The following is a 26,216-nucleotide window of genomic DNA, read 5'->3' on the forward strand; positions in this document are numbered from 1 at the left end:
TGCTTGGGCTGGGCCCCTTGATAAATATATATAGAAACTACTGCTAGTGCACGCATGATATTTAAACGAATAACCACAATGCACTGTACAAAATACACCACAGTCCTATGCAATGTAATGCAACATCTGTATAAATGATGTGCTGAAACTGGAACCGGATCCCTAGAGGGAGAGTTTGGGCCCTCATACTGCGGGGCCCACTGATTTTTTCCTCTTCGTAATTGCACCTAACTGCATTGCGTGCTTTATAGCAATAACTAATTTCCCTCCTCCTTTATGGTTTTATTTTCTGTAGAATGTTTTTCTGGAGGACTATGTTGGTAGATCACTTGCTATTCTGAAAATAACTTTCATATGTCTATGCTCTAATCCTATTGTCTGATTCGCACAAGCTCAGTTAGCGCTGTAGGGAGGCTTCCGTCACCGGATGCCAGGTCCCAGACACTGAGGCATAAGTATCAATGCTTGGAGAGCGAGAAAGTACCAACCATCTAGCTCCTAACTGCAATGATACAGACTGTGAGTATAATTACAGAAGCTGATTGGTTGGTACTTTATCTCTCTCCACTCTTGCTCTTTAAGCTTTGATGCATATGCCTCTTTGTCGGATATATTTTAAATACTGTACCATGAATTTTGCACTGTTTTTGTAAAAACACTTCATTTACAAGTTTTTTTCATATTCATAATTTACCCAAGTGAATTTGTGAAAATTGCCATGCAAACATTTTTCTTTATCATAATGATCTTTAATGTTTACCTTTATATACGAAATATAATCATTTTTTAACACAACCTTTTTTTATTTGAATTTATATAACAAATGTGAGCGACGCTGGCATTTTTAGTGGATATCTTGAAAATCTCTCACAGAGATGCTGGCACTCAAAGGGTTAAAGAGTGATGAAAAGCGCAATATAAATTACTGATGCTTGAGAACAACCGGTTTTAAATGAAATTGAGCAATTTTTGGATGTTAAAGGCCCCTCTCTTATTTTGTTATAGTTATTCATTTTAAACTATTGTGAATAAAAAAAATTGGAACCTCTGTATGTTGTTGGATTGAATTCATATAGAGGCCATTTTGTTGAATCAGGCATTCTTCGGACAAAGTAGCAAAGTTAGAGAGTCAAGTAGAGTCATACAAGAAAAAGCTGGAAGATCTCGGGGATTTGCGAAGGCAGGTGAAGCTGCTAGAGGAAAAAAACACTATGTACATGCAAAATACAGTGAGCCTAGAGGAAGAGCTCAGGAAGGCCAATGCTGCTCGTGGTCAGTTGGAAACCTACAAGAGACAGGTATGTCTAACAAACTTTTCATTTTTATTTACAAATTCCATCACTTGCTAATTCTAATGAAACACATGCACCTTTATAAACAGGTTGTTGAGCTGCAGAATAGACTATCTGAAGAATCTAAAAAAGCCGACAAACTGGACTTTGAGTACAAACGTCTCAAAGAGAAAATTGATAGCTTGCAAAAAGAAAAAGATGTAAGTAGCATTTTATTCTGATCCGCTTTAAAGAAACTCATGATAACAAGGCACTCTTGTTTTCGAACAGTTGAAACTCGATGCGACCTTAGGATAGATTTATTAACCACTTAACTGACAATTTTTGGCCATATTGTTTTTAATAAAATATATATAAAAAAATGTTTCAAAAATATATATACTTGGAGTGTGTTTTACACCCCCAACCCTTCATGTTCCCACTACCCTTCCCGGTGGCAGAAGTTCTCCCTCCCCTCTACTGGTAATAGATTCCAGTGGCAGAGTGTCACTTGTCATTATTATTATTTTATTTATGAGGCGCCACAAGTGTTTTGCAGCGCCGTACAAAGGAACAGTAGAGGGAGACAAAACTTGGCATAACATAGAAAAATAAATAACAAAAACAGAGTACAAATAAAGAGCGCCACCTTTCAATATACATTACAGCTTAAATACAAGTAGTGAGGACTCAATCAACTTACTATAAGAGGCTTGAGGCCAATGATGGAGATAAGTATGCGGACGAAGATGGTCACTGAGTGTTGGAGTATAAGAGAGCTGTGAGTGAAATGTGAAGAGAAGAGGGCTTTAACAACAGGAGGGAAGAGGGCCCTGCTTGGAGGAGTTTACAATCTAGTAGGAAGGGGAGACAGACAGTTTACATCAGTGCCCCCTGCTAGCACTTTTTGATCAGACGCATGTGTCCCCAGAATGCCGCTCACATTGCATTCTGGGGCATGACTTTAGAAGGGATGTAAGTGGTTATATACCACGCGTAACTTCCAGGGGGCTGCAGCAGCATGAGGAAGTCTACACAGCACTTGTGCAGAATGGACTTTCTCCATTGAAGACAGGGGAAGCAGCAGAGCAGCCCAATGTATGTGATGTGACCTGGCCAGGGAACGCACTCCTGGCTGCAATCGCATCACATTCATGTATGTCAGGCATGTGGTTAAAGCTTCTAAAAACAGAATAGAAGTGTAAAAGAGGTGTAGTTCAAAGCCGCCATTTCTCTATTACATCCTAGAAAATAGCAGATTGGAGCTGATTGGTTGCTAAAGGCAAAACCTGCACTTTTGATTTTTAGAAGCTTTAGTCAATTTACACCTACGTTTTGGCTGGAAAGTCAACTTTAAGGTTTCAGGCATTTGTGCCAAAGCGGAGTACACACTAGGCAATACAGGTTGAGTATCCCGTATCCAAAATGCTCGGGACCAGGAGAATTTTGGATAACGGATTATTCCGTATTTCGGAATATTTTAATATTTCAATTATGTATTTTGAAGTATCTTGCATGTATGCTGTATAAACACATAAAATACACACAAATATATTTTATTACAGGTTGAGTATCCCGTATCCGTATATCTATTATCCGAATTATTTGTTCGAATTTATTTATTTTTTTTTACCCCCCCTAACCCTCTTTTCATACTTACCAAGTCCCAGGGCGTCCACAGCAGGCCTCCGGCATCTTCTCCAGGGTCTCCAGCGGTCCCAGGAATGCATTGCGCGAGTGTGCGCGCGCGCCGGTGACGTCACCGGTGCACGCGCACACTCGCGCAATGCATTCCTGGGACCGCTGGAGACCCGGAGAAGATGCCGGAGGCCTGCTGTGGACGCCCGGGGACTGCGTGGACGCCGAGGGACCACCGGACACCATCAGGGGACAAGTAAGTATGGCTAAAACAATTTATTCCAAAAACCGGAATATTCCCCTATCCGGAATGCTCGTGGTCCCGAGCATTTCGGATAGGGAATACTCAACCTGTACCACATAAAATACACACAAATATATTTTATTTGTTCAAAAAACAAGGTTTCAAAACATGAAACAAAATTTGTGTACTATCTCAGATATTGAATTTGAATGCCAAGCAATAATTGTCTTGCACATATATAGTGCCAGTTACATATCATGTCACCAGTAGTGCTGTTACAAATGTCCCCAGTGAGTTTTTAGCAAAAAAAATATTTTTTATTCACTTTCTGGAATGTATGGTTTTCGGAATAATTCGGATAACGGATACTCGGATACGGGATACTCAACCTGTATATCAGCTGTTCCAGTCCATATACACACTTAATGATTGGCTGCTTGATGTGTAAGTTCTCTCATCGAGTTGGATGGACATTTGAATTTGCCCATCCAGCTTTGACTATGTCAATGAACAAATGTGTTGTGATGGTCAAATTCACAACTGTATACTCTTAAGGTGCCTGAACGCATGAATGTGCCCGAATTTCCAAGCGTGTCTGGACACCAGAAAGCGCCCGATCACCTGAAAACACCTAAACCTGTTAATGCGCTCGAACATCTGAGTGCACCAACGCGTCCGAGCACACGAACATTCCCGAATGACCAAAACGTCTGAGTGCAAGAATGTGACTAAAACGCCTGAGTGCAGGAATGCGCCCAAAATGCCCGAGCACAGGATCGTCCCGAAATGCCTGAGAGCAGTAACGTGCCTGAGCAGAAGAATGCGCCCAAACGCCCAAGAGCAGGAACGCGCCTCTACACCCCATCGAGGAAACGCGCCTGAGCGCAGGAAGGCATACGGGTGCAGGAACGTGCCAAATGCCTGAGCGCAGTAATGCACCCGAACACGCCCCGTATATCCAAGGGAGCCTAAACACCCAAGTCCCGCAGATCTGTAACTGCATCTCCTTATCTTCCTTGCAGCAGGAAAGATCAGAAGATGCAGCTAAAGATCCGCGGGAGTGCCCATCGGATCGCAATTGTTCGGGATTGCGAAAGATTTGCGGCCAAAATCATACGACCACTTGAAAATCGGTTGATCGTCCCGAAAATTGCTGTAGTGTGTGGACACCTTTTAAGTAAAAGCGTATAAGGCACAAGATGGTTGGTGATTTGTATAGGATTTGCCCCTGAACCCAGTTGTTTGCTTAACCACACTACAAAGATAAAGTATGTTTTTCTTGAACAATAAACACACTGGAATGTGTGTTCGCTAGATAACAGCCTCAGACACCTTTTAAAGCACTGTAACCTGAGCATGGAATGCAGGTAATTGGAAGAATGTTTGCTGGAAATATTTGAGACATTCTAAGAATATGTGTATTATGAAGCATGTTTGACACACGAATGGAATTAGGAGAGAACATTTTTATTTTTAAAGTAATGCTTCACTGAAATAACATATAGTGGTTAATATTACAGATCGTATAGAATGCAAGTGAGCAGAGAAAAAGCTTGTTTACATTAAATTAGAAACAAATATTGTAGTGGAACCAAGCACTGCACTTACTCACTTTCCCTTTCATTTTGTCTTCGTTTCACCTGCAGGTGGCGATGTGTGCCTGCAGTAGCTCCGTAGCTGGCACACATCACGAGTCCTTTTTTTAGTACTCTGAAACCAGCTCTAGCATTACTGCCCCAAACATATATTAAACCCTGTTGTTTAGATAGCTCTGTATTTGGTCCTAATTCAGAGATGCATGCAGACACAGCTGTGTCTCTTTCCGCAGATAGGACTGTGTCTTTATGTAAATGCAATGGCTATTTCTCAGCCTACTGAGTTGCCCACTGGCAGCTACAATGTTGCGTTGCGGCTTCAAAGGTTGCAAATGTCGCGACCTGAACATGGCCACCTGTGTCACATCTACAGCGTCTTTACTGTTACCCCCAGGATTGCTCACTGAAACTCAATCTGTCTGCAACTTTCATCTACACTTTGGGACGCATGCGCAGTGCAACTCAGATGCATGTGAGGACTGAGACATTGCCACAGTGTCCACCTGTGAATTCCACCTTTGGTGTCTGTTGCATTTGTTCTTATGCATATAATCTTTTGTTTGTAACACTTCAGAGACTAAGGTCAGAAAGAGACTCTCTGAAAGAAACTATTGAGGAGCTCCGATGTGTCCAGGCACAAGAGGGCCAGCTCACCACCTCAGGTAACAAACACTACATAAATACGCCTATGTATACTGTATACTATACATTTGTGTGCTATTGCCACACTTATATTGTTTTCTATTATGATTGTTACATTTATATTTTTATTCTTTATTCATTAATAAAGTTTTTTATTTCTGTATTTTACTCTAATAGGGTTAATGCCATTAGGAAACCAGGAGCCAGGAGAAAGCTTGGCTGCAGAAATAGTTACGCCGGAAATAAAGTAAGTGTGGTACAACCCTATATTCTGTGATAAATTCTGTCCCATTCTTATCTTTTCTGTGAATTTGTCTTGTGATTATTTAGCAGTATATGTTTTTATCTTTTCTAGTTGGTACTCTTTACCTAGAAGGGCGCCCGTCGTGGTGATCGCGGGTACATTTATGTGTGGCCGCGACGCGATGCCCGCGATTTCCCATTGAAACCCATGTTAAACATGGAAATCGCGTCGGTCGCGTCGCGGCCGTCCATAAATGTACCCGCGATGCCCACGACGCGATGCACCCGATTTCCCATAGGAATCAATGTTAAATGGCCCGACCGACGCGATTTTACTGTTAAATGCCTCAATGGACCCGATTTGGCCATAGGAATCAATGTTAAATGGGCCACAGAGCCCAAATAGGCACAATTAACCCTTAAATGTCCCCCCAAATTTTTAACGCCACCCCACGATCCACGCCAACCCGAAGCGTGGCGAGCGCAGCGAGCCCGCGAGGGGCGGCGGTACGCGTCCTCCGACCTTTTCATGCCCTACTATCCACGTCGGCGTGGAGTTGAGAATAGAATAGTGTGGCGAGCGCAGCGAGGGGACGCGGATACCTTCACAGTTATACGCGTCCCCTCGCGGGCTTCACAGGTGTCCGTGGCGACGCGGACACCTGTGAAGCCCGCGAGGGGACGCGTTTACCTGTGAAGGTATCCGCGTCCCCTCACGGGGCTCGCTGCGCTCGCCACGCTTCGGGCTCGGTGGCTCGCTGCGCTCGCCACACTATTCTATTCTCAACTCCACGCCGACGGGGATAATAGGGCATGAAAAGGTCGGAGGACGCGTACCGCCGCCCCTCGCGGGCTCGCTGCGCTCGCCACGCTTCGGGTTGGCGTGGATCGTGGGGTGGCGTTAAAAATTTGGGGGGACATTTAAGGGTTAATTGTGCCTATTTGGGCTCTGTGGCCCATTTAACATTGATTCCTATGGCAAAATCGCGGGCATTGAGCCATTTTACATGAAAATCGCGCTCAATCAGCCTTTTTAACATTGTTCCCTATGGGAAAATTGCGGTCATCGCGGGTAGCAGATTTTTATGTACCCGCGATTTACCCGCGATGCCCGCGATGACCGCGATTTTTACCCCCGACGCCTGCGATTCCAATCGCTGGCGCCCATCTAGGTAAAGAGTACCTTTCTAGTTCTATAGTGTACTAAAAGCTGAGGCATCAGGACACTGGGGGGAATTATAGACTACAACAAGCATATTTTGCATGTAACATTATAGCCATTATAAAATCCTGCAAGCACAACTTTGGGCAATGGTTTGAAAAGTCACTGCTTAGTAAATGTACCCATGGGCCTTTCTGCTAAATCTAAGCGGGAAGCTCCTATCAATTTTCATACTAACACATACCTGCATATTATACATCCTCTCCGATGACATGTTCGTGTAAAGGACCCAAATGAGCAGTACATGTAGTGGACCAAAATCCTTATATTGAATCTACAGGCTGTTGGATACGTACGGTCACTAATAACCTCTGTTTTTATACATACGCTCGTATATTATTAGCATATAAATGAAATTATTATTAGCTCTGCATTCCATTCAGTAAATTACGTTTTTGCTTGTGCTCAAAATGGCATTGCAATTTGTTCTGGCACATAGTACCTGTGGTGAGTGTAATTTCTGCTCAGTGCTATGCCTAATGCCGGGTACTCATTGGCCAATATATCGGCAGTTCAATTCAGCGGCTGATATTTTGTGTGTATCCCCGAAACATTTGTGAACAACGTCATTCACAGACCAGTCACATTAGCACAGCTGCTTTATGCTCGTCATTACAGCACCAATTTGCGCAATCCCGTTACCTCACATATGCGGTTAGTTCCCTCCCGCAGCTCATAGAAATGCAGTGAGTGCTGATGGTGTGGCGGCGTGATTCCACGCCAGGGTTGTGACATTGGTGTGCCAAACACACACAAGCAGCCGTGGCACAGCAACGATGAGTGCAGCTGTATGTGCTGTGTACCGGCACGCAACATGCTACAGAGGCCACTGGTGACTCACATCACAAATTGCCAGGAACATGTAGATGCTATAACATCAGGCACAATGTGCCCGACTTAGTGTGACTGTTGTAATTAGCGGTTTAACAATGAAAAAAATGCATTCCCTAAATTTGTTTTGATGCAGCTGTGTTAGGTGTTTGTTTGAAAATGTCATTATTCATAGTTTGTTTGCTCAATGAAAACAGCCAAAAACGTCTATTTTGTGTATATACATTTAATTGCAAACTATCACATTTTTCTTAATGTCTTTTTAATCCTAAACTTCAATAACAAATGATCTCTTTATCTAGGGAGAAACTCATTCGCCTTCAGCATGAAAATAAAATGTTAAAAATTAATCAAGAAGGATCAGACAATGAAAAAATCTCTCTGTTGCAAAGCTTGCTGGATGATGCCAGCATGCGGAAGAACGAGCTGGAGACAGAGAACAGGTACAAGAGACCAGGTGTAGCTTTGGGATTGTATGATTGTTAGCTGCTCAGTCATTTTCTCTAACTTTGCACCAATTCATATTTTGTGCATAGGCTGGTAAATCAGAGACTGCTAGAAGTACAGTCACAGGTGGAAGAGCTGCAGAAGTCATTACAAGACCAAGGAGCAAAAGCAGAAGATGTAAGTGAAGCAGGCACAGATCAAATTATTGAATGATTGATCTTGTTTTCATGTGAAATCAGATACGGTCTGTTTTAGTGCTATGCATTTTATTAAGGGAAAGTGAAACCCATCTGGTGCACCTGTATGCAAATGGTAATAGCCTAGTGTAGCAGAGTAAACAAATGTATAGGATGTCTCAATGTAAATAGGTATGTCCTCTGTACTATAGTGCTAATTTCACCATAAAGGTAGTGAAGCTGCACATTTTAGAGTGACACTGCACTGCAAATATCAGTGGTTTTTAACCAATGAAACAATTTGCTTATATAATAGAAGAGAGTATGGCTGGGATGTAATTGGAGCCAATGCAAATTGTATCTGGCTTTTCACTGTATTTTTAGACTATTAAGGGTCTGAGTTTTTCAGACCAACCAGACTGCGTTGTATAATATAGCAGTTGCAGGCCGGGATGTGATGGGAGCCGAGTTAGAAAGTCTCACACAAAACCGCTCTATAAAGTCGGAAGTAAAGCTGTTTTTTTGGGGATGAGTTGTATTCGGGCATGTTAAAAATCAATTACAAGTACACAATTATAGCACATGTGCAACAAATAAGTATTTTTACACACCAGCACTAATTATGGTCGACTTTTATAAAGCGTTTTTGTGTCCTACTTTCTAACTCTGTCTCATGGGGAAAACCTCAAGAACCAATGTTTTACTAGACCCTCGTATTTGGAGCAGAAAACTCGGATGCTATTACATGTCGCCCGCTTTGCAAAATGTGCAACTTTTGCTGAAAAAAAAATCAGATATTTCACAAAATGGTCCCAAACTATGCTCCAATTACATCCCAGCCTATGGGCCAGATGCACTAAGCTCCAAAAGTGATAAAATAGAGAGTGATAAACAGCCAGCCAATCAGCTCCTACCTGCCATGTCACCGACTGTGTTTGAAAAATGTCAGTCAGGAGCTGACTGGCTGGCTGTTTATCACTCTCCATTTTATTACTTTTGAAGCAGAGTGCATCTGGCCATATATCTGTAGTAGATGGTGAGAACAGAGACCTTTACAGGGTCCTGCTCCAGGATGGAGCATGATCAGCTTTCTCATAGTCACGTTTTTCTTAAAAAAAGGAAAATTTTCTGGTACTTGTGTATTATCATGGCGCCCGTTAAGTAATCAGCGTAGTGTCCCTGTCGTAGTTAGTTAGTGTAGTCAGCATCCCTGTCAGTATCAGCGTCCTTTTCCCGCAGCCAGCATAGTCCGTACGTTCACGGCTAGCTGGAGCTTACGTAGTTAGCGTGTAGTCAGTCAGCATTGTGTCCGTACTTGAAATACCCCCACTATCCACACCAGCCCGAAGCGTGGTGAGCGCATGCGGTACGCATCCTCCCGACTTGTTCATACCCCAAATATTCACGTGAGCGTGGAGTTGATTTTCTAAAGGGTGGCGAGCCTGAAGCGTGGCAAGCAGACGCGTAAAAAATTAGCTTGAAGCGCGACGCGTATTACTTGACGTGTATTCCACGTCCCCTCGCTCGGTGGCTTGCTGCGCTCGCCACACTTTATAACATCTACTCCATGCTGACGTGGATAGCGGGGGTTTGAAATGGAGACATTTGCCAGTAAGTAACATGGAGCACTGGCAAATGCATCCTTTATTGTGCATGAGATGCACTTGCGCACCACACCCCCCCTCCGTACAGGAACCCCTGAAGCGGACACAGGCAGGGTTGCCGTACCCTGCCGCAAGAATTAAGGAGACGCACAAGCGTCTGAGATGCTCGTGCATCTCAGGCATGTGGAGCTGTGTGAGAGGTGCTCACTAGGCTTGCCAGAGATGCCGGGGACAGAGCTGCAGCTTGCGGGGACCGTACGGTGACTACACTGCTTGACTGGGGGACACTACGCTGACTACGCAGGGCTGCTGCGGGGACACTATGCTGACTACACTATGCAGCCATTGGGCTACGCTGACAACATAGCGTAGCCTAATGCTGTCATAATACACAAGTACCCATTTCTTTATATAAAATAATTGGTACTTGTATAGTTACTTAAAAAAAGTAACTTAACTCCATGCCAACATGGATAGTTCATACCCCCACTATCCATGTTGGCATGGAGTTGATTTTAAATAGCGTAGCGAGCCACCGAGCTCGCAGTGTGGGCGAGCGAAGCGAGCCCCGCAAGGGGACTCAGACGCACGGCGCCATACTGGTGCCGTGAAACTACACAAGTACCAATTAATTTTAATACAAAAGTGCTTCCAGCATTTTTATAGGTATTGTTATCATTGGCATATTATAGTGTTACATGTAAAGCACTAGTAGCATTAATATCATAAGTCTTAACCCCCTTTATCACCTTATAATTTGCTGGCTTGGTAATGCCTCTATAAATGCACTGTGCATGTTAACAAAATAGGAAACCGCGTCTTTTGAGGCATTAAGTGATATGTAGTTTACATTGCAGATCTGTGATTACCGTTAGTACTGCATTTCTCACCAGCTAATGCAATCTGACGATTTGGGAGTATGTACTTGTTAATGTCTATTATATATCTGTATGTAAAGGCATATCTGGGTGAAACCTAATTTCTTTGCTTGTCCCTTTACCATTGCTTCATTTTATTGGATTGTGCTTCACACAAGGCCATAGTAAGTATGGGATTGTAATTATTTGTATGGGTTTCAGATTATGCTAAATTAAATATGGAATAAGTTTTATGCATGTAAAGTTTGTATCATTATTTGATTGAAATAGCCTATTCTAATATTTCTTTGCCATCTTTAGCTTGGTAGCTAATAGTAATTGAACCTTTTGATCACTCTGGTTAATTTGTGATATGCTACAGTATATACCTTATCCATTAGGCACAGTTATGTATTGCAAGGACAAATCGTGTAGCATAAGAATTCAATGTCACCTTGAATTACCATGACCTACACTGTATAAAATAACTAGGACTGAAGGCATTTATTTTCTATTTAGTTTTAAAGAACTGCTTGACATTGTTTTTTTAGAATGATCCCAAATATTACCTGTCCTGAATATAAGATTTGTTTAACAATTTTCTTTATTTTGTTTTTGCTTTTCATGTTACGTCTTTTTTATAATGCATATGGTGTCCTATTATTTCTTCTAGTCCCTTCTTTTGAAGAAGAAGCTTGAAGAACATCTGTAAGTACATTATTAAATGGTTTCCTGTAAAATGCTATTACTGCAGCATCTCCTTTATATAATAGTGTTTGTTAGGCCACTGTTGTTTTCTGTATAGGAATGCTCAGGAGCATGATGATGCTAAGAATTTTGATCGGTGGAGGAACATGAAGGCTGGCGACTGGAGGCAAGAACTCCTCCACCCCTTCGCTAGATCTTTTCCTGTGTATACCCCTCCCCTTTATTGTAGTCAGTGCCCTAAGCTGCTGGCTTTCCACCAATCACCGCAATCCTGCCAGTGTCCATTGTGGTCACCCGTATAACGTTCCAGTGCTCTCTGCCCAAATGTGCCTTCTGTTTTCAATGGATTCCCTCTGCATTGTGTGGCTGTTCTTCATAGGGTCTCCACTATTTTTAGTTGCATTAAAATTGAGATTGAGAAAATAAGTATGCAGCTACTGTATTATCCATTCTGTGCACAACCCTGTCGGTTTGGTATGGTTTGCCACCTTTGATGAAGGATGTTTGTAAAAGATGTAGCCTGAAGTGAGTTTTTTGTGTGTGTGTGTGTGTGTGTGTGTGTGTGTGTGTGTGTGTGTGTGTGTGTGTGTGTGTGTACATGAAGTACATTTTTTTTCTGTTATTTTTTGGGGGGGTTTGTTGAGTGTCATCTATGTGGCTTATTGCTTGTGAATATGTGCTTTGCTTGTCACTCATTTGAGCCTAATAAGGTTTATTTACTAAGATGGGAATTCTATTGAAGATGGGATGTTTCCCATAGCAACCATTCAGAATATACTTTGTATCCATTTGGCACATTCTCATAGATAAAAGCTGATTGGTTGCCCTTGGCAACATCCCATCTTCAATAGAACTCTAAACTTCGTAAATAACCCCAGTATGCTCAATTTGTGTGTCAGTATCATAAGGAATAACTCTAATTAGTGTTAAATTAGTTGCCATACATATCTGGTAGATGGCACCTCTTCATTAAATTGTTGTCCTTTTTACCCATTCTATTTTTACCTTTTCTGTGCTCCTCTTAGAGATATGTAAGTGCCTGCCCTCCTGTTACTACAGGGCACAGAAACACATGTAGCTGCACACCTAGGGTGAACGGTTCTGCTTATAAATTCATTACCAGAACCATTTTTATAAATGTCCCATAATTGACCGTTTAATAGCTAATCCAGTGGTTCCCAAACTTTTTTGAATCACGGCACCCTAGAGAATGAAAATATTTTCAAGGCACCTCTAGGCCAAATACTTCTGATCTAGAAAGTCTGAAAAAAATATTAAATGAAGTGCATTGTGTTTATATGTCACAGTTATGTGGTGAGGGACAGGATTAGCTTCTGTTTGTCCACATATATTATGATAGGCAGCCACAAGCACTGGTTTTGCCTGCTACATTGACCATAAATAATATGAATTGATCTTAGTCCACCAACCCAAGGCACCCCTGCAAGTGTCCTGATGCACCACAGGGTGCCTGGGCACACAGTTTGGGAACCACTTAGCTAATCAGTGAGCAGTGGTAAATGCAGCCAGTTTTTTGGTGCATTGATCATGTATGTTCCCAACACAGAGGGCTTATTTGTACGTAGCTGCTTAGAAGTGTAATTTCACATTATTTATCCAAAACCACATGATGTCCTTTATGATGAACAGCTGTCCCCTCCATGCATTGATCATTTAAAGCAGGCATTTCCAACGTTGGCCCTCCAGATGTTTTGAAACTACACATCCCAGCATGCTTTGCAATAGTTTTAGCATTCTCTAATAGCAAAACTGTGGCAAAGCATGCTGGGATGTGTAGTTTCACAACATCTGGAGGGCCAACGTTGGACATGCCTGATTTAAAGGCTAAGGTGCATCTGTAGTAGTAGCAGCATGTTTGGGAAATCTTCTGATACAAGACAAGGGCATGTAGTTGAATATGGGGGGGGGTTAAAAATTACTGGTATCTGTTATGCTGCACAAAGGTTTATATTCAATCACAGAATAAAATATATGATAGAATATGAAATGAAAAAGGCTTAAACATGGCATTTTGCACAGGTAATGATAATTAATATACAACACATGGCTACATTTACTGTTTCCTGTTCCAAATATTCCAGTAAGTTTTCTAAATGTGATGCGCAAGATTGTAGAATTAAACCCTTTCATCTGGAAGGATTTGGATGGGCGCTGTATATGGGCTCACTGTGGTGAAGTTCTGAATAGGGATTTTGGTGCCTTTGTTGTCCCAGTTGCTGTGTTCTCCTTTTGTACAGTAGTTTCCTCGGTGTACTTGGTTCAGTTTTCATCTCATCTAGGGTGGAGGCTGAGTTCGCCAAGCAACTTGGTGTCAGTGGAGCCCAATTCTGGTTCCTAATTTCTCTTCAACTTCCAGGTTACTGGCCTGAAATTAGGAGCTTACAACATAAACTGCAATATTTGTAACTAAACACACTACATATGGTCAGATATTGTATATTAATTATAATTATTCTTCCCCCTACTCCCATCCAACCACATTGTGTCTTGTCTTGCGCCTCAGGGTTACCCAAATGTACATGTACCTTTGAGTCCAACTGCTTGTCCTCAAAATAAACCTCATTAAGTCAGCACTAGCACTAAAACCGTTTTATTGGTGATGCTACTATGACCGTTACTTTTCTGGCCATTCCTTGTCTTCTAAACACTCATGTTTTATGCATTCAGAGAAAAGCTTCATGAAGCCAACAATGAGCTGCAGAAGAAACGTGCAATAATCGAAGACTTGGAGCCACGGTACAACAACAGCTGTATGTTCACACTTCTTATTTTTAAGATATAAGGCCTAATTCATAATTGTACACAATCCAGATGGTTTGCTTACAACTCCAATGGTCGGTGGAGTGCGCTTTCACTGGAGCCGCAGTGCACTAGTCCTGCATTGCGGCTCTGATTACAGTGTTGGGGAGGGGAGAGTGGCTGTTCAGGAAAATGGGCATGTCGACCCCGATTTCTGGGCTTCCCAAGGCCAGTGCCTGTTACATGGCAGTTAGCTGATTGGCTGGTACATTATCTCCACTTTATCACACGCTAAGGCTGGGATGCATCAAATGGATAAATGGGGTCTTTACCGCATTTTCATATGTATTAGCGCGGGACCGTTTTTATGGCGTTGCCCTATAGAAGCCTATGGGCTTCTTTCCACATCCCACGCCGCCTCCTATCACCTGCTGTCCGAGCAGCGTCCGGCTGTGCTGCCTGGACCAAGTGACCTCTTCCTCTCTAGCAGCAGTATTTCCCATTCTGGGTGCACGGAGGAGGAGCCCCGGAGTCCCTGCAGCAGGAGGCTCACGGACGTAGAAGGCGAGAGGGACCCGGGAAACTAGGCATCGTCAGCTTTGCAAAGGGCAGATCTTTTCACAAGAGCTGTCCTTTGCGATACTAATCTCATATGTTAGTACATATGAGATTAGTATCAATGTGATGTGTGGTGGGATGTACCGCATTTTGCTTCGTACATCTCCCCCATAATATGATACTATTCGTAATATTAGTCCTATTACAGTAAGGGATTAGGTGAAGAGTCTTAAACTAATAGATTTTGGTACAGCAGGGGTAAGGATTAGCAGCATTGTGCATTAGTTTAAAGAGAATAGATTACAATTAAATTATATATTACATTTAATTTACTGTCAAATACTGTAAGCTTACTAATAACTAATTATTTTTTTCCAAAGGTTGTCGTTATCTTTTCTGTCCAAAGAAGTGTATAACACAATAATATATTCCATTATAATTACTCCATTCTGTTATATGAACCCATGACTACACTTCAATACTTACCCCATGCTGCTGGCACCCACTAAACTTTGATAATTATCAGTTACCACATGCATCTATTCCACATTACGCTGCAATACAATAACCCCTTCCTGTAGTCCTTAAGGAAATCCTCTATTGCAGCGGTTCTCAAACTATGGGTCCTGACTCCAAAGTGGGTCCCGACCTTCTCAGCATGGGGTTGTGACTCCATGTTGCTGCCCATCAGGCTGATGACTTTTCTAATCTCAGTCAGTGATTCAATGAGTCTAAAAAATCTGTTGAATTGTCTGTTCGCTTAGACTCCTCCCATCATTTGTGCCTCCACAATGCTGCCATGTATGTGCTGTCTGCTGACTACACATGTGATGTGATGACCTTCTGCAGGAACTTGCTGGGGTCCTGTCATTATTTTTATTGTCTGATAGGGTCCCAGAGCAAAATAGTTTGAAACCCCTGCTCTATTGCACAGAATCATTCACCCTAAGGTTCAAATTGTAGTCAAGATAGAATGCATGTAACCTATACATGTGACGTTATGAAGGAGTCTGCTGTCAGACAGCAATAAAATACAGGAATGGGAGTCAAAGTTTTGGCATTCTGATTACAAAGCCCTAACAAGCATTACTCTATGCTTAACGGTCTACTTGTTTACAATCTTTTGGGGCATCAGCGTGTTTAGTTTGCTTTGGGGAAATGCGTTCGATGTAAGCTAGACATCGGATTTTCATATATGCATACACATGCAGCGATTTCAGCCCTATTTCTAAGCGATCTGACTAGATTGCTTAGAAATTATGCACACATCGCCCCATGTGTACAGCCCATAGTGACGGCATTGCACAGTCCCACGCATCGCCATCGCCTGACTACATTTTTACTTCTAGAAGTCCAAATCTTCTAGTGAAATCGCAGTTCTCACCAGAGAACACTGGTTAGGAAAAATCGCACAGAACGCTCAGCACACATATGATGCAGCTGTGATGTGTGCTGAGCGGTCTGTGCTTAATCACGTCACTCATCAAAGGTTCCCATGGCCCTGTGTGCGCGGGGCTTTAAAGAAATGCACTTAAGGTTATTTATTTGTTAAATCGGCAACCTATTGCACAGTTTGGATTGAGATCTCTGGTTTTATTCTCCCATTTCCTGTTCTGTAACAGGTTTGTCTAGTTATAGTGCATAAATTGCAATAAAAAGGAGGAGTATGATCATGGGGGAGATTCTCTAAACAAGAAATGCGGTAAAAACCCCGTTATCGGGGTTTTTACCGCATTTTGGGATGCTGTAAGCCGGGTTAACGCAGCGGGGGGCATCGCCAGAAAAATCTGGCGATGCCCCATAGAAGCCAATGGGCTTCTACCGCAACCCTCCGCCGCCCCGCATCGCCCCCTCACCTGTGTCCGGGCAGCACAGCGCAGTGCTGCCCGGACCTGTGACCTCCTCCCTGCACTGATCCTCTTCCGGGTGCAGGGAGGAGGAGAGCCCGGCGCAGCAGCAGCAGCGCCGGGTGTGTGAGGGAGGGGGGAGCCGCCGGGACCTGCTGGGACCCAGCGACTCTCACCGCAAAGGACAGCTCTTAACGCAAGAGCTGTCCTTTGCTATAATTATCGCATATGTTACAACATATGCGATGGGCGGCGAAGGGGGGCGGAGATTCTTAGAGAATCTCCCTCCATATGAGATGTAATAACAAAAGCAAGCTTTACCAAATTTTCTTAGTTTTGTTGTTTTCTTGTTAATAAAGCAATGAAAATTGAAGAATTGCAAGATGCTTTACGGAAGAAAGAAGAAGAAATGAAACAAATGGAGGAGCGGTACAAAAAATATCTGGAAAAAGCAAAAAGTGTAAGCCCTTAGTAAAATGTACCCTGTTGGCATGTGGGTGACTGCCTGCAATTTAATATTCTACTCCCAAATAAAGAATTTTGACCAAAATTAGTTTTTCCACCTATTGTCCAGGTTATCCGCACGTTGGATCCAAAGCAGAATCAAGGAACAGGACCAGAGATACAATCCTTAAAGAATCAACTACAAGAAAGGGATAAAATGTTCCATTCTTTAGAGGTAAGGAACCTCAGAATTCTTTAATTGTGCCTTACATATAGGCAGTCGGAGGGGAGAGGGTTGCATCTGCCAACCCCTATTGTAATGTTTTGCTTTTGGACCTGTCCACACCCCTCTGCTATAATACTCTCCCCTCATTGTAAAACCCATTCCTTAACCTTAGGCCATCTTTGGTGACAAAACTCTGCAGGCGGAACTAGCTATAGTACCGCTCACGCTGATCGAGGGTTCTGTGGGCTCTCTAATTAGCTTATCGGTTATGTTGTTTCATCTGCCTGAGGCAAATTATTATTTTTTTTAGGTCTATACAACATTAAACACCAGTAAAGCTGTACGCACCTCTTCTTGGCTCTTTAGTTGTCCACCTGACTAACTCTTTAATAACTTTAGAATGAACTGAGAGCTACATACAGTATACGGTAGTTAAAACATCCCATACATCATGGAAATCTATTAAAGGCCCAGACTGGTATGGCATACCGGTTCTAAGAGGTATCCGTATGAAGTGTACACTAGCTCCAGTGTTCTTTCTTTGTAACTTTACTGACATTCATGGGTTGTATTTTATATCATGTTGTGGGGGTTTATACATACTCTCTCTCAAAAAGTTTACAGCAATTAACTACTCATATAACATTGTACAGGATAACATCTACTGCCAGCCCCTTCATGATATTATGTTCTGGGCTACAGCTAGGTCTTCAGTCTTAAAGGGCGTACACATGTTTCGATTTTGTCTATTTTTTTATTCAGTTTCTCCTACATCCAACAGGGGAAACTGCAGTCTTCTACATTGGGGATAGAGCTTTGGTCTGGAGGAGTTGGCACTTTAATAAATTTGAGAGTGGCAGGATCCTCCCCGTCTATCCCCACCAAGACCCCTTAGAAAAAGTGCCCGGAGGAGTCGGATTCCTTGGCTCTGGTCTTCTCAGGGAACTGGATTTATTTTTATTTATTTATTTTAAGTTATTTTATGGAGACTGTTCTACATAAAATAAGTTAAAATAAAGAGACCAGATCAACCTCTGTCTGCCTGCTGCATGGGAAGAGCCAGGTCGCCACTGGGGAGAGCCAGGTCACCACTGCACGCTCCGGAAACCCAGTAGTTTTGGCAGCCCGAACTGGGGAGTTGCATTTACGCGCTCTCCCTTGTCTGTAGTGTCAGGGTTGCCCACCTTTAAAAATCCCTCTGCCCTAGCGTGCGTGGGTGCAGTCGGTACCCGTCCCCATTACACAGAGGTCTCTGAAAGGACAGACGGGCTTTCTAAGGCGGCGCTTCCTGGCTGCTGGCGTTCTCTATCAATGTGCCATATTTACCCATGCTGCTGACTACTCAGACAGCGGCAGATCCTGGTACTCCAGGGTCCCTGTGCAGTCTGGCACTTTTCCCAGAAAAAAACCAGGGGTACTGTGAGTCTTTTGCTGGGGAAGAAAATTGTGTTAGTGGGTGTGAATTCGGGGCTTGTGGCTCCTCTCTCCCTATTCCAACTTAGGCCCTGTTGTGTGTGTGTGTGTGTGTGTGTGTGTGTGTGTGTGTGTGTGTGTGTGTGTGTGTGTGTGTGTAATTTTCCTCCTGTGTGTGCGCAGCATGACTGGGAAGGATACTTCTTCTAAGGGGGGCACTTAAGGTGTTCACCTGTAAGAATTGTAAAGAACAATTCACAGCATATAAAGGGAGTTTTTTTGGGGGGTGAAACATGTTATAGTGAGGACCAGGACCCCTCTGTTCCTCATCAACAGCCTCGCACAGGTGATTTATACACTTCTGTGCTCACAACTTGCAGCATCCCGTAAGGAAAGGGAAGCATTGCATGCTCAAATTGATAAAATACTGTATATATTCGAGTATAAGTCGACCCGAATATAAGCCGAGGCACCTAATTTTACAACAAAACACTGGGAAAACATATTGAATCAAGTGGGACCCTCACTCGAATATAAGCCGAGGGGGGCTTTTTCAGCATAAAAAATGTTCTGAAAAAGTAGGCTTATACTCGAGTATATATGGTAGGCTCTACTGAGCCTCCATGGGCTAGGACTCAGTAAATTAACTAGCAAGGGCTCTCCTTATGCCTACTCAAGTTGACCCGTTGTCACCCAGTCAGACTAAAAGAGAGGGTACAATATGATGAAGCTGAGGAAGACGGTTCCTCTGCAGAGGAGGAGATTTCTTGGTAGATGAGCAGGAATCTCACGATATTGACGGTCTTATTAGAGCTGTCAAACTAGCCCTCTATGTTGCGGATCTGGAAACCCCCAGGTGGGTTCAAGGATTCTAGACTTTTTGAATACATGGCAGGAGGTAGCAAAAATTCTTGGGTCCTGCATGTGGTCTCTCTGGGATACCGGGTGATATTTCACCACAGGGCTTTTGGTGTTAGAGGCCACCCGAGATGCTCTGTGCTCTGCCATTCAAAACCTTCAGCATTAGGTAGTCATTGTGCCTGTGCTGCAGATTCAAAGGGGTCAAGGGTTTTACTCCAACCTCTTCGTGGTACCCAAACAGATGGCTCTTTTTGACCGATCTTAAACGTAAAAGATTTCAATCATTTCATTGTATATCATAGGGTTGCCAATCCCGGGATTTGGCCCCAAAATTGCTGGGATTTCGGGATTAGACTGCGCATGCTCCAGACTGGCTGCGGAGATCGTGGTACACAGATCTCCTATTCCTAGCAGACAACCCTTGGCGACTCCCACTACGAGCAGACCTGCTTCAGCAAGGATCATGCACCTACCACTTACCGTTTAACAGCATGGCTGTTGAGACTGAGTTGTTGAAAAGACGTGGTATTCCCACTTTTGTTATACCAACGATGTTAAAGGCTAGGAAAGAGGTCACGGAGGCCGATAATCAACCACATTTGGAGGGCCTATATTGCATGGTGGGAAGCGCATCATTTACCGACAGCAGGTTTTTCCTTGGCGCGGCTGGTTTTACAGCCAGACTCAGTTTAGGATCCTTAAAGGTACAGACTTCAGCCTTGTCAGTCTTTTTTCATGGACGACTGGAGGTTCAAATGTTCTTGAAGGGAGTTCTTTGTTTGCAGCCCCCCTTTGTTACTTTTACAGAACCATGAGACCTGACTTTGTTCTTGAATTTCTTACTGTTAAAACGTTGGAGTCTGCAGATTTACGAATGTTGATTTGGAAAACGGTAATGTTACTGGCCATGGCGTCAGCTTGACAGGTTTCAGACCTGAACATTGTCCTGCTGCTGGTCTCCTTCTTGATTTTCCATACAGACTAAGGTTGTATCGGCATTTCATATAAATCCGTCCATAGTGGTTCCAGTTCTGTCCAGAGATTCTTCCTCCTTAGATTTCATTTGAGCGTTATGCATAAATGTAGATTGTACTTCTTCCATCAGGAAATCTGATTCATTATTTGTTCTGTATGATGCTGTTAAAAAAGGTTGGCCAGCATCTAAATCGACATTAGCTTGCTGGATTTGTTTCACTATTGTAGAAGCTTATCAACATTCTTCGCAAAGTTTTCCCGCTTCTTGTTTCAGCCCATTCCACACTTTCAGTGGGGCTTCTTGGTCTCTTGTCAGATTTAACACTTTTTGCGAGATCTGCATCCAGATTTGGCCAGCCAGTGTTGCAAGACATTCAGTGCTCTCCTGCCCGTGGGAGTAGCTTTGGGATGTCCCCAATGAAGAAGACTGCAGCGTCCCCTGCTGGATGTAGGAGAAAAGAGGAATTTGGTGCTCACCGTTAATTCTGTTTCTCCAAATCCACAGGGGACACTGCACACCCTCCCAGCGCTTTCTGTTTTCTTTGCCCAAACTGTACTCTGTATGTGTGACACTAGGGAAGCCAATCCCTGGGCATTTTTTTAATCCCGGGATTGGCTTTCCTAATAAAAAAGACACCCTGGCTGCCCCACATTTACCTTCATTTGAGGGTGCAGCAGGGTTGCCAGCAGCCCGGTTGCTGGGTGGGGGGACAGGTCGTCCATGCTCCTTGCTCGGTGCGGGCTGGTGCGCTGGCTGGTTGGGCGGGTGGATTTGCTGGCTGGGCGGGTTGGCCTGCTGGGCAGGTGGGTTCCTTGCTGGCTGGGCGGGTGGCACGGCATCACACTGCCGGATGCAACCTCTGCCTGCGCAGCGTGACCTCTGATCTCGTCACACTGCGCAGTGCTGCCGGGAGAAGTCAGGCAGTGTCTGAGCAATGCTCAGACGCTGCCCGGCATTAGACTGCGTGCATGCGCAGTCTAATCCCGAAATCCCGGTGTTTTGGGGGCCGGATCCCGCCGATCCCGGGATTGGCCACACTATGCGACACGGAGGGTGTTTCCAGCACTTTCCCCACCCAGTGCTGACTCCTCCAGAACACAATCCCCAATGTGTCCCCTGTGGATTTGGAGAAACCGAATTAACGGTGAATACCAAATTCTTTCTTTTTTTGCTTATATAAGTAAAATCGAAAATGAAAGGAATTGAAATCTAATAGAAAAATGTGCAGGCAAGACTATATAGTACAGATCTTTACTATATAGTCTAATATGTACACGGCACCGTGCAATTCAATCCCGATTTGAACGGGATCGAATAGAAAGTATATTTCACCGTGTGTACACCCCTTGAGGGTAAATTTACTAAAGCTTCAAAAAAGGAAAAGTTGTGATGTCGCCCATAGCAACCATATTCTGTCCCGTCATTTCATTATTTGTTCAGTGCAATAGAGGAATGATAGACATAATCTGATTGGTTGCTATTGGCAACACCACCTCTCTTCATTTCAAGAAGCTTTTCTACCAGTTATTAATAAAACCGTTGTTTACAATGCTGCAAACCTTAATTGGTAGATGGAGAGACATCTCAGAGTTTCATAACCTAGAGGTTAGCCATTAAGCAATGGGGAAGTAGCCAGGGAATTGTGTAACTACATGTTGCCTTATTTTCCAGCTGTTCAGTACGCTTCTCACCTGAGTTTCTTTATCAGAAACAAAAAACAAAACCGTGATGTACTGTATATCGCTTAATGGTACTTGCGCCAAAATAATCTTAGAAGCTTACATACCCTAACATGCCTCCTAATTTACAGTCAGAGCTGCTGAGAGGGGTGGGTATAACCCTGCGCCGGCCCCCTCCGTACCTCCTGGGCAGCACACACCAACAGCATGTGCTGTGCGGACAGCAGGCTCAGCATGAGAGTCTCACCGACAGCATGAGAGCTCATGCTGACCCTGCTGTCAGCACATACTGTAGTTGTGTGCTGCAAAGTGGGGGGCCGATAACACTCCCCTCTCGACTTTAGAGTGTTTTTTTCACCCCCCTTAAACATTCTGGGGGCATGGCCTAATCACATTAGGTGGTCATGCCTCCCACGATTAGGCCATGCCCCCAACATTTTACTGGGGCCCAGCATATCTCTCGGCGGCCCTGTATACAGTGTAATGCCCAGAGCAATCTCTCAACCCCTACCATGTACAGTTGTATGCCAACATAATATTCCCATACAATCTGATGCCCACACTATACCAGACCACACCAGTGTGACCGTCTCCTATCCACTGCATATATGTTGGTAATCCCCAAGTACAGCATTGTGCCAGCATATTAATCCAATAGCACAAGCCAATGTTTTTACGATTGCCCTAAAGAGCCTCGGGAGCTATTCTATCAATTACTGCACATGGTTTACACTTGGCTTGACCTTCCCAGTTAGACACAGTGGGGGAAATTTACTAAAGGAAATTTGTAAAAATTAGGTGTATTTGTATTTAGAAATATACTTGTTTTTGACATTTACAATCCCCAAAAAAAAGGCAATTCGTATTGATAGCACATCAATACGAATATGAATTGCCGTATTTTCGGGATTGTAAATGTCAAAAATAAGTATATTTCTAAATACAAATACACCTAATTTTTACAAATTTCCTTTAGTAAATTTCCCCCAGTAACTCAGCGATTGGTGCAATTCAGGATTTAGAAAACCAGTTCTCACTAATCATAAACTAGTTTAATTACTGGCTTCATTGCATTCTATTACCTATGACTACTGTATATGCACTAGAGAACACATATTTAAAAATGATATAATCACAAAATATATCAGTACAGACCTTAATGTTTAGCTGTATTTGATTTCAGTTCCTCATTTGCATTTAGGAAATAAATTCCTGGAAAATCAGATCTATAGAGGCTATAAACTTTGTGACCCATGCTGAAATAAAATCTGTAACTAAATTTTGGCCTTTTTTTCTTAAAGTAAAGGGCCCCTTACACTTGTGAGATTTTGTGAGATTTCATCCAATTTGAGTCAATTTATCTGACGAGATCTGATGTGCCGTCTGACAAAATCTTATGTGCCTGATGTGTAGGACACAATCTACAATCCTGTGCCATTGAGTATAACCAAGAGATTGGAAGAGATTGAACCTCCTGCACATAGGATAAATCTCGAGTCAATCAGGTTCAATTTGTTGAGACAATAAGTTGACAAGTGTAAGGGGGCCTTAAGTCTTTTCCTTCTGCCTTAAGTAACTTCCAACGTGGCTCTGTCACTGGATGCCACCTTATCATCTAGTCAGTTTGACAAATTACTGCCATGGTAGAGCATGCCCAATGTACTGTAATGTTGTTGCTCTTAGATGTTTCAACTTCCCAATAACAACAACAACTTAGTCATGAAGCGGTAGGCCACACAAGCCTCATGAAGCACATAGGATCTGAAAATCATCTGTCCTTAGGGGTTATTCAGTAAGGTAATTGTGATCTGAGGCTTGTGTTAAGATGCTTGGCCATGAAAACCCTATCTACGAAGCTCCCAACTAACTGTTACGGTGCTGACTTTGCTACCTGAACAGTTTGGAACTTGTTAATAAGTGTTGCAACTAAGGGGTTTAATCAGTAAGGATGTCGAAAGCAAAATATTTCTCTAATGGGCAAAACCACATTGCACTGCAGGTGGGGCAGATGTAACTTGCAGAGAGAGTTAGATTTGGGTGTGTTATTTTATTTCTGTGCAAGGTAAATATTTATTTTTAAATTGTAATTTAGATTTCAGTTTGAACACATCTCACCCAAATCTAACTCTCTGCACATGTTACATCTGCCCCACCTGCAGTGCACCTGGTTTTGCCAATTGGAGAAAGATTTTGCTTTTGCGATCCTTACTGATTAAACCCCTTAGTTGCAACACTAACACCCCTTTTACACCGCCGCAAAACCCCGGGTCTTCGGCGGGTCAGACCCGGGTCAGCAGTGGTGTAAATGGGACACGCCGTATCCCCTTACACGGGACTTCTACTCAGGTCCGTACCTGGGTAGAACACGGCTAGGACCTTGGTGGTAGAGGGCGGTGTAAATGGGTACGCTGGGTCATCCAGCCCAGCTCCCATTTACATCAATGTGGGACGTGCAACCTGTGGACCGCAGCCTCCGCAAGTTGGACGGGGGGCACAGACAGCCTGCGCTGCTGTCTGCTATACCCTGCAGACAGCAGCAGCAGAGGAGGTGAATGGATGCCTGTGTGCATCATCCATTCACCTCTCGGACAAGGGCTGGGGGGTGCACAGGGGCTGGGGGCAGCCCAGCAGATTACCTTAGTGCTGGGCTTGCCCCCAGTGCAGCGGTCCGGGTCCCTGCAGCGGCAATCAGCGATTGGAGATGATGTCATCTCCAAGCGGCGGTGGTGTAAAAGGGAGCAAACGCCGGGTCGCACCAGGCTTGAGGCGGTGATCAAAAACCCGGGTGCGACCCGGCGTTTTTGGTATAAAAGGGGTATTATTAACAAGTTTCAAACAAGGTTCAAGTAGCAAAGCCAGCATGTTGGGAGTTGTCATGGCCAAGCATCTGAACACCTCAGATCACAATACAAAATGTCAGCTTGAGTGCTTTAAAACAAGCAGTCATTGGATGGAGCAGTGGAAATGCTTTTTTTAAAGTGACCAATCACATTTCACATCTGGATTTAAGGATGGTCCTTTCTGCTCAAATGTGTACGTAAGTTTGGTTGAGAAGGAATCCTTTTTTTCTTTTCTTTTTTTGGTGTCCACTTACTTTTGGGCATGTAGGGTATGTTTCCATGCTAGTCCAGACAGACAGTGCAAACAACAGCCTAGTGTATAAACTACAGAGATTTCGCCCAGTTGCTAGGGAGAATTGTTTGAATAAGTTGGGATTGATATTTACAACCAATATTTTTATAGTCATTTTGTTTTCTTCATGAGCAGTTCTATGTCCAGCTTTCTATTATGGATTGGGTAGTAAAGGAATCCATTGTTATGTGCTAGTTGCAGAATGACTTTCCAGGGCGGGCAATCTTTGCAGTCTCATTATGGCAGCATTTTACTACCTGGTGATGGATATTAGACGGGCAACAGGAGACAAAGGTTCCATTTTGCCTTTGAACACTCAGCCAGAAGCTTTGAAATTATGATATATTTTTTTGTTTTCTTTTCTATTATAAGTGTAAAACATCTGTTCCATGGAACAATAAACAGGCTTTCTGGCAGACTAAGAATATGGATCCAATTCCGCTGATTGTCAAATCTGGTTCCAGGTTATCCTTCCAGTTCCACTCAATTATTTTCCGAGCTGGCAGAGTTTCTCCCCTATGTGCCTTTTTAAGCTTTTTTTTCTAAGAATATGGCAATGCTCCATACTGTATCCATATACTTTCTAAAAGGGGTTTCAGTTCTGCGTTTCAACCACATTTGTTCCTTCTTTTTTTTTTTTCAACTTTTTTTTTCATATATATTTTTTTAAACAAGTATGCAAACTTCAGTTGAGGTGTATATTTGGTCCTTTCGCATGACAAGTAAGGTCCCTTTTGCTGTCCTTTTGGACTGGGGTCCATGGTAAAGTGAACGTTATATCTATCCATTCTCCCTCTCACTGGGTTAGAGTTTCATACACGATAATGGGGCAGATGTATTAA

At 43.3% G+C, this 26,216-nt stretch overlaps 1 protein-coding gene across 2 annotated transcripts in view; it reads left to right on the forward strand.

The window, feature by feature from the left end:
- Positions 1-26,216, forward strand: part of HOOK3 (hook microtubule tethering protein 3) — an 87,775-nt gene that overhangs the window by 45,478 nt on the left and 16,081 nt on the right. For both annotated transcript variants that reach the window (XM_083180137.1, XM_083180134.1), the window contains exons 11-20: positions 1,097-1,298; positions 1,382-1,492; positions 5,323-5,410; positions 5,568-5,637; positions 7,989-8,129; positions 8,223-8,310; positions 11,444-11,478; positions 14,167-14,249; positions 17,003-17,103; positions 17,218-17,322. In XM_083180137.1, the coding sequence (XP_083036263.1) occupies positions 1,097-1,298; positions 1,382-1,492; positions 5,323-5,410; positions 5,568-5,637; positions 7,989-8,129; positions 8,223-8,310; positions 11,444-11,478; positions 14,167-14,249; positions 17,003-17,103; positions 17,218-17,322 (1,024 nt within the window). The remainder of the gene's footprint in view (positions 1-1,096; positions 1,299-1,381; positions 1,493-5,322; positions 5,411-5,567; positions 5,638-7,988; positions 8,130-8,222; positions 8,311-11,443; positions 11,479-14,166; positions 14,250-17,002; positions 17,104-17,217; positions 17,323-26,216) is intronic.

Source organism: Crinia signifera, chromosome 1 (genome assembly GCF_055691185.1).
Source record: "Crinia signifera chromosome 1, ASM5569118v1, whole genome shotgun sequence".
Taxonomy (NCBI): domain Eukaryota; kingdom Metazoa; phylum Chordata; class Amphibia; order Anura; family Myobatrachidae; genus Crinia; species Crinia signifera.